At 39.0% G+C, this 15,774-nt stretch overlaps 2 protein-coding genes across 7 annotated transcripts in view; one reads left to right on the top strand and one right to left on the bottom strand.

Annotated features, from left to right (window-relative positions):
• Positions 1-6,324: 6,324 nt before the first annotated feature.
• Positions 6,325-14,260, bottom strand: C4H4orf33 (chromosome 4 C4orf33 homolog). Of its 4 annotated transcripts, none has more exons than XM_074867314.1 (6): positions 14,182-14,260; positions 11,300-11,489; positions 9,399-9,459; positions 9,160-9,211; positions 8,846-9,045; positions 6,325-7,170 (listed from the first exon to the last, which is right to left on the bottom strand). In XM_074867314.1, the coding sequence occupies exons 2-6, from the start codon at positions 11,484-11,486 to the stop codon at positions 7,071-7,073; spliced, it is 600 nt and encodes a 199-aa protein (XP_074723415.1). In that variant the 5' UTR covers positions 11,487-11,489; positions 14,182-14,260; the 3' UTR covers positions 6,325-7,070. The 4 variants fall into 4 exon arrangements, with proteins under 4 accessions (XP_074723415.1, XP_074723413.1, XP_074723414.1 ...); XM_074867312.1 differs by lacking the exon at positions 14,182-14,260 and adding an exon at positions 13,499-13,725 and having other exon boundaries at positions 11,300-11,559; XM_074867313.1 differs by lacking the exon at positions 14,182-14,260 and adding an exon at positions 13,499-13,725.
• Positions 13,828-15,774, top strand: part of SCLT1 (sodium channel and clathrin linker 1) — a 46,341-nt gene continuing 44,394 nt past the window's right edge. Inside the window, exons 1-2 of one of the 3 annotated variants that reach the window (XM_074867310.1) lie at positions 13,828-13,904; positions 14,271-14,354. In XM_074867310.1, the coding sequence (XP_074723411.1) occupies positions 14,321-14,354 (34 nt within the window). In that variant the 5' untranslated portion in view covers positions 13,828-13,904; positions 14,271-14,320. Of the gene's footprint in view, positions 14,126-14,270; positions 14,355-14,469; positions 14,489-15,774 lie in introns of those variants that run through there. The other 2 variants (XM_074867308.1, XM_074867309.1) reach the window with 2 other exon arrangements.

The following is a 15,774-nucleotide window of genomic DNA, read 5'->3' as shown; positions in this document are numbered from 1 at the left end:
TGGTTTACCACGTGTAAGAAAACATTTGTATTCACAAATAAACTACATAACTGGCAGAGGGTATTTACACACACACTCAGTGGTAGTCTATAGCATTATTTCTGAAAATGAATCATGAACATATTTTGGTATGTTCATAGCTAGTGTGGATACAAACAGTGCCTCCTGAACCATCACTTAAAATCCTCCCACAGAACCTGCAGCTAAGGCTTTTGCTTGTTTTAAACCAGAATAAAGAAAACAAGCAGTGCCAAGCAGTCTGCTCAGATAGAACTAGCTTCTAGAACTGAATGCTCCTGATAATACTGATTTTGTATTCCAAAAGATAGACAAGTAGATGGAAAAAGGCATAATTGTGATACACTTGATGTTAACTGTTGCATTGATCTCACTGGGACTATTTGTATGAGCACATGTATAGCTGTTTATACAACCACTGTAAATAAGGGTTCTATAATCAGACTTAAAGCACTTCCCAGTGCTGAAGCACTGTTCAGAGACACTGTAGTAAACTAAAGCACTCACTGAAAGCAAAAGGGAGGAATCAGCAATAAAACAAATGCAGGTTAACTATCAAACTTCAGTAGCATTATTATAAACTTATTATAATTAAATGCAGTGAAGTCCACTTCAGAGATGGCTCTGGCAGCGTGAAAGAATAGTTTTAAATTTTATGTGCAGCAAATTATGCACTGTGCTGTTCATATTTTGTAAGTATTTTACATGGTTGGAATTTAAAATACCACAAACGTTCTCAGCTGTGCCTTTCAGAGGCACAAAACACCTCAACCTGGAAAAAAGGAACAGCAAGCAACATAGTACTTAACATCCCATTCATCAGTATTGTATCATCATAGTGCTGGACAGTATGAATATTAACTGACTGGCATTTCTCATGAGTTAACTAGAACAGATAATACAGTAGCTATGCCAGCCATGACAAACGAAACATATATAATCCAGCACGAAGTTAGAGTTTACCAGCTCTAACATCTGACCTGGCATATTAGAGAAGATTATTTAAAAATATACAAAGACATGAGCAAAATTTTAGTTCCATTCAGAGCTTTTGCATTAAGAAGTCCCACTATGCAGTGTCACTACACGCAGTATTAGATTTTATCACCTACCATACCTGATGGCCTGAATTGCTCCATCTTTGCATTTAAGACACAAATCACTTCTGCCAGTAGGACACACTACTGCTCACAGTTTCTTTAAAGAAAACTTTCTTTTTGCATTTTTGCACTGAAGAACAACAATTTTCTGTCCCTCTTAAGCTACAGTTTTCACACTCTCACATTCTTCTCTAAACTTCATTCCAGAGTGTTCGCACCACTCAAGCCTCACCCTTGAAGAGGTGCACCACCTCCTACAAAACAGGCTGTATTTTAAAAAAATATTCCTTCAGAATTAAATACAGCCTTTGTGGAAAGTTTGCAAGAGACTATCCAAGAAATTTGTTAGAAAAAAAAAATCATTTGTGTATCATAACACTATCTTTTATATTACAGACTGACAATTCATGGAATTTATCTTCTGGTTTTGGTCTCAAAATTATTTGTAGAAACACTCATGTAGGAAAAGAAATACTAGAACTGTAACTACACAAAGTGGCATAGTGTTTATTTTGATAAAGATGTCTCAAAAATCAAAATAAACCACCATCAGCTTGACCGAAACATCTTTTTTCTGAAATCAAGGACATAGTAAGAAGAAATGGATCTGGCTAGGGACAACTAGGCTAGCAGCACCAAGGCATAGTTTTGATAACCTTCTTCTTCCACCTAGTGGCAAGAAGCATAAAAAACAAGGTCTTTGGGACTGCAGTCGTAAGATGTTTTCAAACACCCTCTGTAAAGATCTGCTGACCATTATAAGCAGGACTGAGTCATGTAGAATTCTGGTTTCCATGGTTAAGTTCACAAGTAATAAACATACTATCACAAGGAGCTTAGACATGCACTTATGAAACAGAACTGTTGAAACAAACCTAAGTTCTCTTTACAGGTATATTTTCATTCACAAAGCTCAGTATTTTTATTTCCAGGTTATTCAGTCTGATCATTTTGGAAGAGGTTGCAACTACCCAAATCTGCATTGTGCCTCAACTGCTCAAGTATTTACCAAGAAGATTTGAAAACAAAAAAAACCCCAACAACTTACAGCAGAACTGCTCAGCATTTCATCAAACTTAGTAAATCAAATACCACAATAAGATAAACTAAGACATCTAATTCTATTGCCCTATAGACAGGAGGATGGTTGTAGCAGAATATAAGAACTAATTAAAACTTTTTGCTGAATTACCCAGCCACAGTGGAAAAAATATGCCTATTCATATTGAACACTATGTAAGCAATAGAAATATATCCATTATTTCAACTGGAATTTTAAGAGCAGTGTTTTCAAGCTCACACTCTGCTTTTCTTTAGGATCAACATTCTCGCAACAGAACTCACTGAATTAGAAAATGGGTTAAACCAGAAGTGTATTTTCAGAGGCAATGACAAGCTGATACTACGCCCTTGTGCTTTCAGCTAACCCTGGGATTAAACTTGGGGAAACTCCATCCTTATCCTTTGTGTGGGATCTTCTCCTGAAAAAGGACAAGAACAAGGGAAATATTTCCTCAAGTTAAAAAAAAAAAAAAAAAAAAAAAGCAGCACTGAAAACATGCTTGGATATTTACAATGTAGGACTAGTAAAACATGGCTCTTCATACATTTATATTTTATACATACACTGTCTCCTAAGCTTCTTACCTCAAGATAACGCTAGGGCATAGGTCTATGAAATCTAAGTTCACTTCTATGACAGCACCTCTTATCCCTTAAGTTCCACACATTTCCTAGCTTCCTAATCAAAGTCTAAAGGTAAGAGGTTATATGTACTACAGCTGAAGTTAAGCATGCACCAACTGCTTCAGGTACTGGGCACTAAAACTGCAGGATAAGGGCTGAGAGATGATCTCTCCTTTTCCTCAATTTGGGGTGCTATAGTGAGGAAATGCCTACAGCTGTTCATTCCACACATTTTGCAAGAATCCAGCATCTTTTAAGGCTGTCTGTTTCTGATTCAGCTGAAATTGGCCAACGGATTTAAAATTGTTGTGGTAGTGGGGGAAAAGGTGATGACAACATTGCTAGAAAGGCAAGAAGTTAGTGATAACTCAACAGCCTCATTTCCTTAGGAATTCTGGCTAAATATGGTAAAATAATTAAAAACTGCCACAACATTAACATTTTCACATGTGAAAATGTCACACTTAAGGTTATCTAAAGCCTTTGCAGAGGAAAAAAAAAAAAAAAAAAGTTAAATACTGTGCACTCCCTAGCAGGTATTCCCCCATTTCCAAAGTAATAAAACTCCTGCATTTTAGACTTAGTATGTCACATGATATATAACTGTCACAAGGCCAAATATTATCCCCTGGAAACATCTGAGACAAGTTGATTTTTTAGAAATTTTTTTTTGAGAGCAATGGATAAGAAGTGCTTACAGGGTTGAAGCATTTAAATCCATTTCAAAGTGAAATGGATTTGTGGATGGAGTGCTTGAATGATCTATGCTTTCTATCATGCAGTTCTGCATTTTATGAAATTGATATCCTACATAAAGTATATCCAGTGCGACAATTTGGAGAATTTATCTGTATTATTCTTGATACAAGTTTGACATACAAAAACAGCACAATGCTGAATGCCTATATATATGTATGCATGCAGATACACACATACACTGAGTTAAGACTGAATTGAATCACATTCCTTCTATACCAGGATTAATAATAAATGAACATGTACTTAAATGGAACTCATGCAGAACAGAGTTTGTTTTGTCTTTTCCTCATGTCATTAAGAAAGGAGAGGCAATTCAGGAAAGATGGCTACAACAGGACTCCACAGTGTAAAACAGGGCCTGGTTAAAAGCATATCAAAGCAAGAAAGCTACAAACTAGAACGTCATCTCAATGAACATTGATACCCATCCCTGCAAAGTCCTGGGAGCTTTAAGTGATGCTGGCAAGCGTTGGATTGTCCACTGATGAGCCATGAATTCACTACTGTGTGCCAAGACACTGTGCTTCCATCTAACATATGCCTTACGCAGAGACTCCCCCCTACACTAAGCTCCTACCAAGTGATTAATTTAACTTTAAACCTTTAGAAACAAGTCAGTGCACAGGTTCCAACTCTGCCGTCCATGAACCCATATGGAAACCTTTTGATGAAAGCCAGCACTTACAGTTCAAACAGACTCTTAAAGCTTAGAAACATACAAGTGAACCAACTGAAAGCACTGTGGAGTAGCATGTGCCTTGAATAAAGTCAGTATGATAATTTTCATTTTCAGAAGCATCTAGCATTACATTTTGTACTGTAGAGACAATTATTTTACTTTAAATTACTTATTTATGGAAAGTAATCTATTTCCCTCAAAGTTTATAATTTGCATCCAAAGTCAAATCTGAAGTAGTCAGTTTGAAGTGGGAATGAATACCAGATGAAGCTTCTGAATAAATAATTTGATTTACTGTCCTTTACATGCAAAAACATCATTCATCACGTGAAAACAACCTTTGTGAGAAAAACAGTAAGCTCATTTGAACTTCTGCACACACTGTTTTGACAAACTGCTTAAAACAAAGGCTAAAAGTTGAGTGATTTTTTTATCAAAATTTCAAAAGCAGCTTTGAGATGTCAGTATCTAAAAGACGTTTTTAATCAACATTTACTGGATTATTCAATATTTCAGACTGATGTCATTCTTCAGAAAACTGTACGTGGATTGAAAGTAGAAAAGAAGCCAAACAATTGAATGTACAATACTTACAATTTTCAACAGATGGCACTTTATAGCAAGGAATCTATAACGTCTAATTAAAAGAGAGCAAAAACAATTGGATGGCTGAGTGCATTGACATGTCAAAGTCTGCATATGAAAAAGCCTAATATCCTTAAATTCGTAAGTATAGTTCTGTAAAACTGAAAGTACACAGAGGGAATCTAAAGCCAGATAAAACCTCCGAAGTAACATTCTAGCTCAGACATTAATCACACTGAGATGTTCTTCACAAAGGCAGGATATACCCATCTTTTCTTCTCAGGCAGAATTTACAGGTAGAGTTAAATTTAAAGACAGCAAAGAAAACATGTCCATCAGACTATGGTTATTACTGCATACAAGCTCAGGAGAGAACAGAGAATCCTTTTAGTAACATGACTTAAGAGTGTGCAGTCTTGTGCAACACTTTGCAGGCATTTTGATGTCTAAAGCTACCCAGAAGTTTTTTAGAACCATTTATGAGCTAAATAAACAAGAAAGGCCTGGGAGCATTTCTGCCTCTGAGTTACAACCCAAGTTACACCTTTAAGTCGTCTGTCAGTATTATCTGAGTGGAAGGTACTTACTAACAAGAGTCACAAAAGGCAAACTGAGAATGACAACATTTAAAGAAATCCATGGGGAGCGAACTTCAGTTACCTAATCGATAGTTACAAAGTCACTCTTCCTGGAGATGCACAGAGAAAGGACAAAAGGCAATGGACAGAAGTTGCAGCATGGGAAATGGCAATCACGTAAGTTTTCATAACAGAACTAGTTGAGTTCTGAGCAAACTCACCTAGCTTCAACAATAGCCCTGCTTTGAGCAGGACATGAGACTACAAGAACATCAGTCCATTACAGGAACCTGTAGGATTCTAAACTGTTCAGTAGAAAATGCTACCTAAAAGGATGAGACCCAGCACCACATCCTCAGAACACAACTTCTGAAAGATACTTCCTCAGTTATGACTGAGCCATATTTTCTCAGACTCCCAAAACAACAGATTCTCAGACTCCCAAAACTAGAGACATGACCACCTTTTACCCTGTGATGATGACATTTCAACAGGATGCAGGAAGTCCTCTTTCTAGTAAAGGACTGAGGTCTGAATCCTTGTTCTGAGCTAAACCAAAAAGGTTTGATTTGAAGTCACCTATTTTTCAGCTGTAGGATGTGGTTAGTGGCTAAGCTTCCCATTTTGTAAGCTAATTTATATAGGATCAAGTCAGCAGCCACAACCAAGCAGCACTTACTATGCTAGACAAAACATCTCATTTGTAAATCCTATGAGCATTTACAGATTAGATGTTACCATCTAACAGTATCCAGTACTGTTGAAAATATTCATGCCCATATGTAGAAAATGTAGGCACATACCATTAGAGTATTTCCAACGTTAGGTGGCATGCAAACAAAATTCTCGTATGGCTGAGCTGAATCCTTAAGGTGATGTGACAAGGTCTTGGAACAAACAAGCTTTTGCAGGCACACAACTATATCAAAAGGTTTTACTGAACATTATTTGTCCCAGAAACATTTCCTAGAATACATAAAACCTTTTGTAAATCTATCCTCTAAATATCACTAGAAATTCCACACTGAATTTGAAGCAGAGGTCTGCTAATAAAGTAATGCAGATTAAGCTCCCCCTTCAGCACTGTGCAAGGGAAAACTTCAGGTGTAGGAAGGTACAGGAAAGGATAGTGTTATATCTCCACAGCATCTTGCAGTGCAAATACTGGGCTACAAAATGCCACGATACTATACTCTTTTCTGTCCCTGAAGGAGGCATTCTTTCTCCTGATTGCAATCAAAAAATTTAGGCACATAATCTCATTCAACAGCAGAGAAACAAACAAGCACCAAATACAGCAGAAATGCAGCAACTACAGGAAACTGAATGATTCCAAGCCAGGTATTGGCCTTGTCAGGCTTAGAGTTCTTATGAAAACACAGTTGTAACTTTAGCACATTTTTTCCCCTTTGTTGGTAGGAGCAGATTCATCTCTGGCACAGATGAAAAACTGCATACCCAGATGAACTGAAACACAAGCCATTGCATACTTCATACATTTAGAATCAACTGGCCCAGATACTTTACAGTTGGTTTTAAAATTGATCAGTGATTTTGGTGTCAAGGAAATCCGATATTTACAAACTCTGCTCAGAATGAATAAGTTGTTTCCACATAACTTATTCATCCAACCCTAATGCTATAAAAATTTATGTCTCAATCCATTTAATTAGTGAGACACTTCCATATATCTGATTCAGGCTGCTGCCAGTCTTCTCCCATTAGTCCTTTCAGGTTCAAATCCTTGAAAAATTCCAGGCGATGACTGCAAAGAGAGGAGAAATAAACAAAAAAGTTGTAAGTCTTGTAGTATGTGTCTTAATAAAAGGCAGTATTCTCAATAGGTTTAATTAATCTTTATTTTCAGGTTTTCTTGGACAGGAATGTAATTAGCATTCCATGTGGTCATCTTCCAAATCTTGAGTTTATAAATAAAACATGCTACTGTGTTTCTGAAAATCTAGTATTGGAAAACACAGGGCAAAATCCTCAGCTATAAGGAAGTACCGCACAGCATAAAGTGAAGGTAACAAAGTGCTCACCTTTTAAACTCCCTCAGCTTATGTTGCCTGGAACTGTGGTCAGAGCAAGAGCATAGCGATATGACTTTATGACTTATCCGCACTCCAGTAGATTAAAAATTTACAACTCTGACCAACTGAAAAGTCGTATCACAGGGTTATCCTTTCCTTACAGAAAAGAGGAAGACTGGATAGGATAATGAAGGTACTAAATATATTTTTTTCTGTATGACCAGAAGCCTTGTTTTCTTTAAAACATTATGAATCAGTTCTTGCTAAGAATTTCTCCTTTAGGCTACCATACAGAAACAATAGAAGGAAGACACTGCAACCAATTGCTAATTAATACTTACATCAAACAACTGCCAAACAGGAGACAGAACATCTGACACTACACTAATCATTTAAAAAGGTAAATGGAATTCTCTTATTAGGAAGTAATTTGTAAGAGTAAAGACAATCTAAGAGCAATGAAAGTAGCAAGAAGCAAACTCTTCACATAATTGCATCCACCACCCATATCTGAAAAAGTCAAGCGTTTTTTTGGAAGGAATACTACAGAAAGAATAGAAAGAATCCCTTCCTGAAAAATATTACAGGCATTCTCCAGTTTACCATAGAAAAGGAAAAGTATCTATTTCTTACAGAACACTGATAATGTATTTTATTAGCAGTAGCATTTCTCAAAATATACACTTGCAGAAGCTAAGTTTTTCTTAAATAAAGGCAAAAAAAGGGTGACTTATCTAAAAATTACCTTACCTGACTGTCATTGAGTATGTTGAGTAACAAGTTTGCCTAAGAACTATACTGTACCCTCTAGAGCTAGTTCATTCATACAAAGTGTCCAGAAGTAGACTTTATCAAATCATCTCAGCCTCACAGTCAAAGAAAATAAACCAGCCCTAAGCACAATTTAAAAATCAAGATAATCTAGTTTTTCTATTGATACTGGGTATCTTTTTATTATACTTTTCAGTTTAGTCTGCCTTTCCAATTTTTTCCGAATATGGAAGCATCCGTAGTGGTGAGGTTGTTTAGAACAGTAGGGGAGAAGCAAAAGAGATTTCCTGGAAATGTATCTGGTGAAATTAACACTAAATGGCATTTCAGGACATGCTGGAGGCAAGGAAAAAGTAGAACAACCCATCCATGAGTTTGCTGAGAAAGGTGATAAAACAGATGCCAATGGTGTTGAATGCATCATTTTCTATGCACCTAGGGGATAGCATAGAAATCAAGCACTAATTACAGCTATCTGCCACAGTGCTTTATACAAAGCACAGTGCCAATGAAGCAGGGGCTAAGCAGTGTAATTAAAATAGTAGTGGCACTCAATCTGCAAATCAGATTAGCTTTCTTTTAAGTATAGTGCAGAATAGTGCAACTATACTACAGAAAAGCTAATTATATGCTTACAAATCTGGTTTCTGTCCTTCCTGTAGTTCATGTCGAGGCACAGGATGAAGCGCTTCATATTTTCTCTCTTCTCCTGAACCATGAATTGCAAAAGCATTGAACTTGTTCGTGCATGGTGGAAAATAATTCCATGGAAGATGAGCTTTGCCCTCCCATTTGGTTTTCATTCTTGTCACCTCAAACTCTAAAGGAAGTTCTTCCTGATAAAAGAGGAAAAAAAAAAAAAAAAGAGGTAATGTCATCTTCCAATCAGGCAACAGGTACCTACAAACAATTAGGTTTTCTGTACGTTATGAACATACTTGACCACTTACTTTCCATACTCTTCTTTTGCCAGAAAGCAGCAGCAACAAGTGTTGTCCATGGCTGTCAAAAAAATCAGAGCACAATTTTGTTAAAATGATACCAAGTTATTAGTGTGCTGTTCTGCCACAAATATGTACATTCCCCATATTGCAACAATTTCTGTTCCCAGTCTTCCTCATACATATATCTTACAAGCAACTGGAAATGCAAATTAACATTTGTGACTTTTTCAGAGTGCTGTACTTACGGACAAAGTTCAACTTCTAAATACTGTTCAGTTCTGTCACTCAGGAAAAATGCTTCTACAACTGAAAAAAAAGGCTGTCAGCATTTTATGTTCACTATTTTGTAATATCCTGAGACCTTCATATCCCACTAAAACAATTCTGTTGCCATGATTTTTGTCCTGTGCCATACCAGAGCTTGACTAGCTGTGTACATGCTACTGACAGCTTCCTAACTATTCAAATGCTGTGCCATAATTGTAACTTCAAGAGCTCTTATTTTTAATGCCTATCATCATAAAGAGCTTTATAAAGCACTGTACTAATTTTATTTACCAATTCCAGCTTTGGAAACACTCACCTTGATGCAGCAGTAAAATATAGCTGTCCATAGAGTAAGAAAAGCATCAGCACACAGCTATTTCACCTGGTGTGCTTGCTGTGAACAAAGCTGACCAAGACAGAGTGATCCTAGTCAATCATACTCACAGCAGGCACTCCAGGTAGAGCACTTAAGTGCAGAAGTCTTGTGTTTGCTGGTAGCCTGAGGACTCAGAGCACCAGAGACCAGAAAAAAAAAACCAAACAAACAAAAAAAGGAACATACACTTACAGCGGAGCACACCCCCCCCAACTAAAACTACTAAATCCCAAAAATAGTGAGGAAGCATTTAGCTCTTAAATGTTATTTCCCTGTAGATGGCTGATACTTTGGACAGGGATTACGGTACCAGGTGTATCTGAAAGCCATGTGTGACTGTTGAAGCACCTTTCAGGTTCACAAAGTAGAACTATAATGGTGTTTCTCGCAGCAATGACATTAGAAAGCTTTAGTTAGAATTATGATTAGATATGATTGGTGACTTTATTTTTACATAAGCCTATTTAGTATAATAATATCAAAGAGGTGCTAATACTGTTTAAGTAGAGCTTTAATCAGAATAGTTCAATAATCAGGAAGTAGAGAACTGCTGGAAACATTAAATCCTTGCATTATTCAAAGCAATGGGTAAAAGTGACAGTATTGTCAGGAAAACAATATTACTACAAGAATATTCCCTGTTCCCTTTGGGTACAATTTTGAATCATATTTTATGAGCTGCTATTTCTTTGTTTCACACCTTCCTAGTCCTCAAACAGACTTTACAAAAGTGATTAAAATAAACATATATTTTAGTTATTGTTCTACTTCTTAAAGCAAAAGTAGAGCCTATCTGTAGGATTTCACTTCTATTTACCTACTGCAAATGCATTTATAGATATATGCCCCAAAATTATTTTGATATTTAAATATGTCAAGACTCTGTTATTCCACAAGTTATATCAGTAGCCCAGAAACTAAATTTGAGTGCCTACAGTATTGACAGGATCAGGAAGAGTCAACCTCACCATTCTTGAAATCAATCCGGCTCACTGGACTCCATTTCTTTATGGCCACGACGTGATATATCATATTTGCTTCTTTTCCCAGTCATTTGTATCATTGCACTACTATAAAACAATCATTCACCTTACAGTCAGCAGTGCTAGGGATGAAAATCAATTCATCACCTCCAAAAAGAGCATCACTCTTGATACAGTTTGGGGTAGTTTTCAGCTGAATATAGCATGATGCTTCTAGTTACTTAAGGAGCTGTTTAAAGGTAAGGCAGTGATTACAACTAAATTCTTTCACAGTATTCTTTCCCAAACTGCTCAGGATATAAGAGAAAGGGAAATTTTTACTTTACATTTCAGATCTGATCTTTAAAAGCAGTACTGTGACCAAAGAGACTGAATTAGATGTCATACACTCACAACCGTTACATCAATTTGAAAAAATAACCATCACAGACTCTTAAATAAAGACCAGGCATATTAACTACAGAGGAATATCAGTGCCTACGCAAATCAGATATATTGGCAGCAGAACAGTTACACTTACCCTCATAGTCCCACAGTCTACTAAAAGGTTTCCCTGGATCTCCAAGGGGTGCTGGAGGGTCATTAAAGAAGGGAGCATTAACTTCCATTAGCAGTCCTGCCTTGTCCGACTTCAGCCCAATAGTTACCGGCTCATGGCTCACAGGTAAACCATCCCATGTGTGCTTAATTGTAAATTCCATCTTCATATACTACATAAATGAGAAAGGAAGGTTCTGTCCAAGATCTCGGATTCCACTTCAGCACCAGCTGCACTGTTTGCTTGGCCAGGAAAAAAAGCACACTTTTGTACAAAGTCAATCATCAAATCATGTTTTTAGACATTAGAAGAACTGAAATAGTTTAGCTGTAGAAAGCAACTAAACAGTTACATGAATGCCTTTCATAGGTTTTTATACCCCCATGGTTACAAATCACTAGTTTTACCAAACTTCAGGCATTCCAACTAAGTACCTAAATAAACACCTTCCAAAACCATCACAAATATTTATCAAGAGAACAGATAAACAAAACAAAGTCTACACTACATGATCTTCAATGATTTGGTAACATGATAAAAATAGATTGAGAAAAACCTTTCATGAAGCTGAGATGCAAGAAAATGAAACAATTAGCTAAAGCTTTCCTTCGCAGTCCCTGCAAACCAGCCAAACTAAAGGATTTCAAAGAAAACTGCAAGCACATCTTGTTAAACACACTGAATGTTTGCAGAGCAGCAAGAACAGAGAATACCACACTCCATCAGATGTTATTACTTGGAAATAACAGTACCAACCTTAAGAATAGCCTTAATCTATTTAATCAGCAAAAGAACCAGTGGAGCCCAGTTTCCAACAAGTTTATGGCCCCTTACCCCTCCCCTCCTCAGTATTATGAGTTGCTTCACATCTCCACAAAAGCAATCCTTGATTTGTTCCCTTACACATCTCCCAGTCATACAAGAAGGGAACTGGCAGTATGTAGCCTGACTGAGAATTACCCACATGCTGTTAAGTCCTGTGACCAGAGAGGTGCTAGCTCAGTAACGAAGTTGTAACCACGTTCCCTTCAGTTGGGAACACTAAATAGGGTTATTTCATCTCTACCCAGATACCCATTGTCTTGGGACTCACAGTAAGGTAAGTATAACTTACCACAGTCTGCAGGTGTTATCAACAGGTGTAGTACATGAGACAGAATGTAACCCACATGCATCACACTCCCCTATATGCCACAGCTTTGCTCTTATGACACATTAACTGTGTCTCATACCCTCTGCTACAGTCACACTAGCCAGTTTCCCTTCACTGATGTTCATGCTGAGAAGCACCAGACCTCCTCTCTTTGAGTTCAAGATGGAAAAATAGCTAGAATGATGTTAGGTAGATATACTTACCATCAAGGAGATGACTATGTCACCAAAGTGTGACAGATTAGAGAAGATATGAAGCAATAGATTTAGTAATTAGACACCTTAATTTAAGAAGTCTAGTAAAAAAGGAAAGTCAAATATTGGACTACTGCTTTTGACAAATTATATTTAAATAAACTGAAAACTAATTAAGTTCTTATGTCAGCATTTTAACTATATGATATGCTAGACAAGCATCAGATGTACTTTATTCAAGAGACCTGGGATAGCCCTAGAAACTATGAGAGGCTCTACCATCATTAATGTTCACTCCAACTCAAGTGGCATGTTTCTGGAAGCAAGATGAACCAAGTTGAAAGAAAACAGTGCAAAGCATGGGAAGGGAAGACACCCAACAATTTCCTAACAGCATTCTTAAGCCAGCAGAAGTGGGCTCATAGTCCAGTATTAGTGGTAACTCAAACAGGCAAAGCGAAATCATCCACAGTTTAAAACAAAAAGAGAGAAGTAAGTATATTAAGCAAGTACAGTGACAACTCTTCTGCAATCATGACAATGTATATTGCGAACAGCCAGCCGGTACGCTTAGGCCCCAGCCAGCCCCGCATCACCCCTCACCACCAAGGGCAGAGGCAGCCACTGGTGCCGGCCGCTGGCAGCGCCTCACGTCCCTCCTTACCGAAGGGATTTATACCTCCCACCCCAAACCCTATCGACGTTGGTAACAAGGGCAAAACCAAGCAGGAAGTAATTACACTAGTGTTTTTCTTAATTGCTCCAAGAGGACTGTGGGGAACTTGGAAACCGAGTAAGAGACAGCAGCTTTTACTGTAGTTAAGACTTCATTACCAGGCAGAGGCACGAGCTCCCAGAGGGCTCGAAGCTGTTTCCGGTTTCGGTTACCCCCCAGCTACTCCAGCCACGAACAACAGCGGCGGCGGCATTTCCAGAAGCGGAGTTTAACGCGCAAACGCCTCATTTGAACCCGTAAATTCCACACAGAAATTTAACAAAGGGTTTCTGACGCTTCCACACATCCGTTGCGACTCTGAAAAGAAACTCCGCTCCCCAGCAAGCCTAGCGCCTCCCGCCACAACCCTTCCGCCCTGCGCGCATGCACACGCAGACCGCCCCCGCCCCACGGCAGCGCCTTCCGCGGGCCCCGCGCGCCGCCTGGGGCCGCGCTGGACACTGAGGGCAGAGCTGCCGCGCGTGGGGCGGGCCGGGGGGCGCACTCGCCGGCCCTCGCCGCCAGGTAGGCCCCGCCCCGGGGGCGCGGCGCGAAGCGAAGGAACCACCGCTGAGGCGTGCGGGTGCCCTGAGTGTCGGCCGCCGCCCGGGGCTGTGTCCCTCAGGCGGCAGTGGCGGCGGCGGGCTGAGGGAAAGGGGCAGGGGTGGAGGGACAGCGACTCTGTGGTTACTATTCTCGCCCACCCAGCCACGGTTTTACTTAATGAAAGAAGCTCTAGGCGGCAGGTGAGGGGTTCCCTCCAAGTTGCTGTCTCTCTCTCTCTCTCCCGAATGGCTCTCACCTCCCCTATCCGCCGATGGGGCTTCGCCCCGCCGGGCACCGGGGGTGGCGAGCGGCTGAAATAACCTTTTTTTCCGCCGATTTTTGCAGGCTTTCCTGAGGGGGATTTCTCCGCGGCGGTGAAGCTTTCCGCTGGAAAGATGGCCACTGAGCTCGGCATTGAGGGAGAGCCAGGTGAGGCTTCTGCGAGCAGCCGGCTTCCTGGGCTGCCCGCCTGGCCCCGACACTTCACGGGCTGGCCCAGCCGTCGCCTCGGGGCTGTGGGAAGGATGGAGCGGAGGCCCCGCCGCTGCCTCTCGGGAGCTGGGGTCAGTTTCTACAGAGGGTAGAAACCTTTTTGTTTATGGTTGTAGCAGCGAAGGTTTATGTTTTGTAGCTCTTGTAGTGCTTGCTATAGTGAATGATGGCATCAAAACTATATAGTTAGGTGAAGATGAGTAATTAAAAGCTGTTGGTGAGGGTAATAGACAAAAACACATACGTTTTTTGTGATAATGTCTCTTTTATCTAGTTAAGAAACTACTGTATTTCCTATGCTTGGCTTACACCTGAAAGGCAAAAAAGCTGTCTTGCCAGTTACTCATAAAATTTGCTTTACAGCCTAAAATCAGTGTTCTTCATTATGTATTATTTGTTAGAATTTTGATAATTCTAATGTAAGCTTAACATAACTGAACCAAGGCACACTTTACTTACCAGCGAAATACTGGCAAAAATTGCTTTTGTACAGTTTAGGGAATGGGTTGATGTGCAGTCCCAAGAATGTTACTGTCCCTGTCACTAGTTAGTGTTGTTGGAAAACTTGGTAGCATGCCGGGAAGTAGGACAAGATTACAGTGTATAAAGTGCTATGGCTGTGCATCACTCAGTAATCAGAATTCCAAGTGGTACTATGTATGACAGCTTTAGGTGGCCAAAGGTGAAAGACCAGCTCTTGGTTCCAAGGACCTTAGTAGCAAAAAAGCTTCTATCTGAGCTAGCAGAGTCATCCTGGCTCAGAAGCCTGTATCTTTATTGAGCTTTGCATGAGTATTTATTATACTGTGATGTGAACAAATGATGGATTTTCAAATACTGGTATTTTGCTTTTTCATAGGTATTTAATTTGTCTGGGTGTAGCTTCTTATTTTATAAATCTTTAGGCTCTAAATAGACCTTAGACTAAACTCACTGTGAAGTGGTAGGAGGTGCCTTTTCTATCAAGGAGTTTAATTCTTTCTTTAAAAATCTTCATATATTTTGAAAGGTGCCAAATGATAAATTTGAAGTTGGCTTGTATGCTGACTGAGATGTAAATTATTTGAGGCCTGCTCCAAGTCTGACATATGGATTGCTGTTTCTCTTGTTTCGTGAATGTGTAATCAAGGATTTAAGATGCTGAATGTGTGTTCTATACATAAAAAGAGATTCTCTAAGCATTATTGTATTTAATGTAGCATAAATATTTGTTGTGTTAAATATGTAGCTATAAAAAAGGTTCTCATAGTGAAAAGCTAGCCTCAGGCACTGATGAGTTATAAACAGTTTCACCTGAATGCATTTTGAAGTATCAGCAGCCAACCCTACAAATAGTAATTCTTCCATTGTGTTATAT

This window comes from Strix uralensis, chromosome 4 (assembly GCF_047716275.1).
Source record: "Strix uralensis isolate ZFMK-TIS-50842 chromosome 4, bStrUra1, whole genome shotgun sequence".
NCBI classification, from domain to species: Eukaryota; Metazoa; Chordata; class Aves; order Strigiformes; family Strigidae; genus Strix; species Strix uralensis.
The sequence above is the reverse complement of the archived record's forward strand: the minus strand, read 5'-3'. Positions and strand labels throughout refer to the sequence as shown.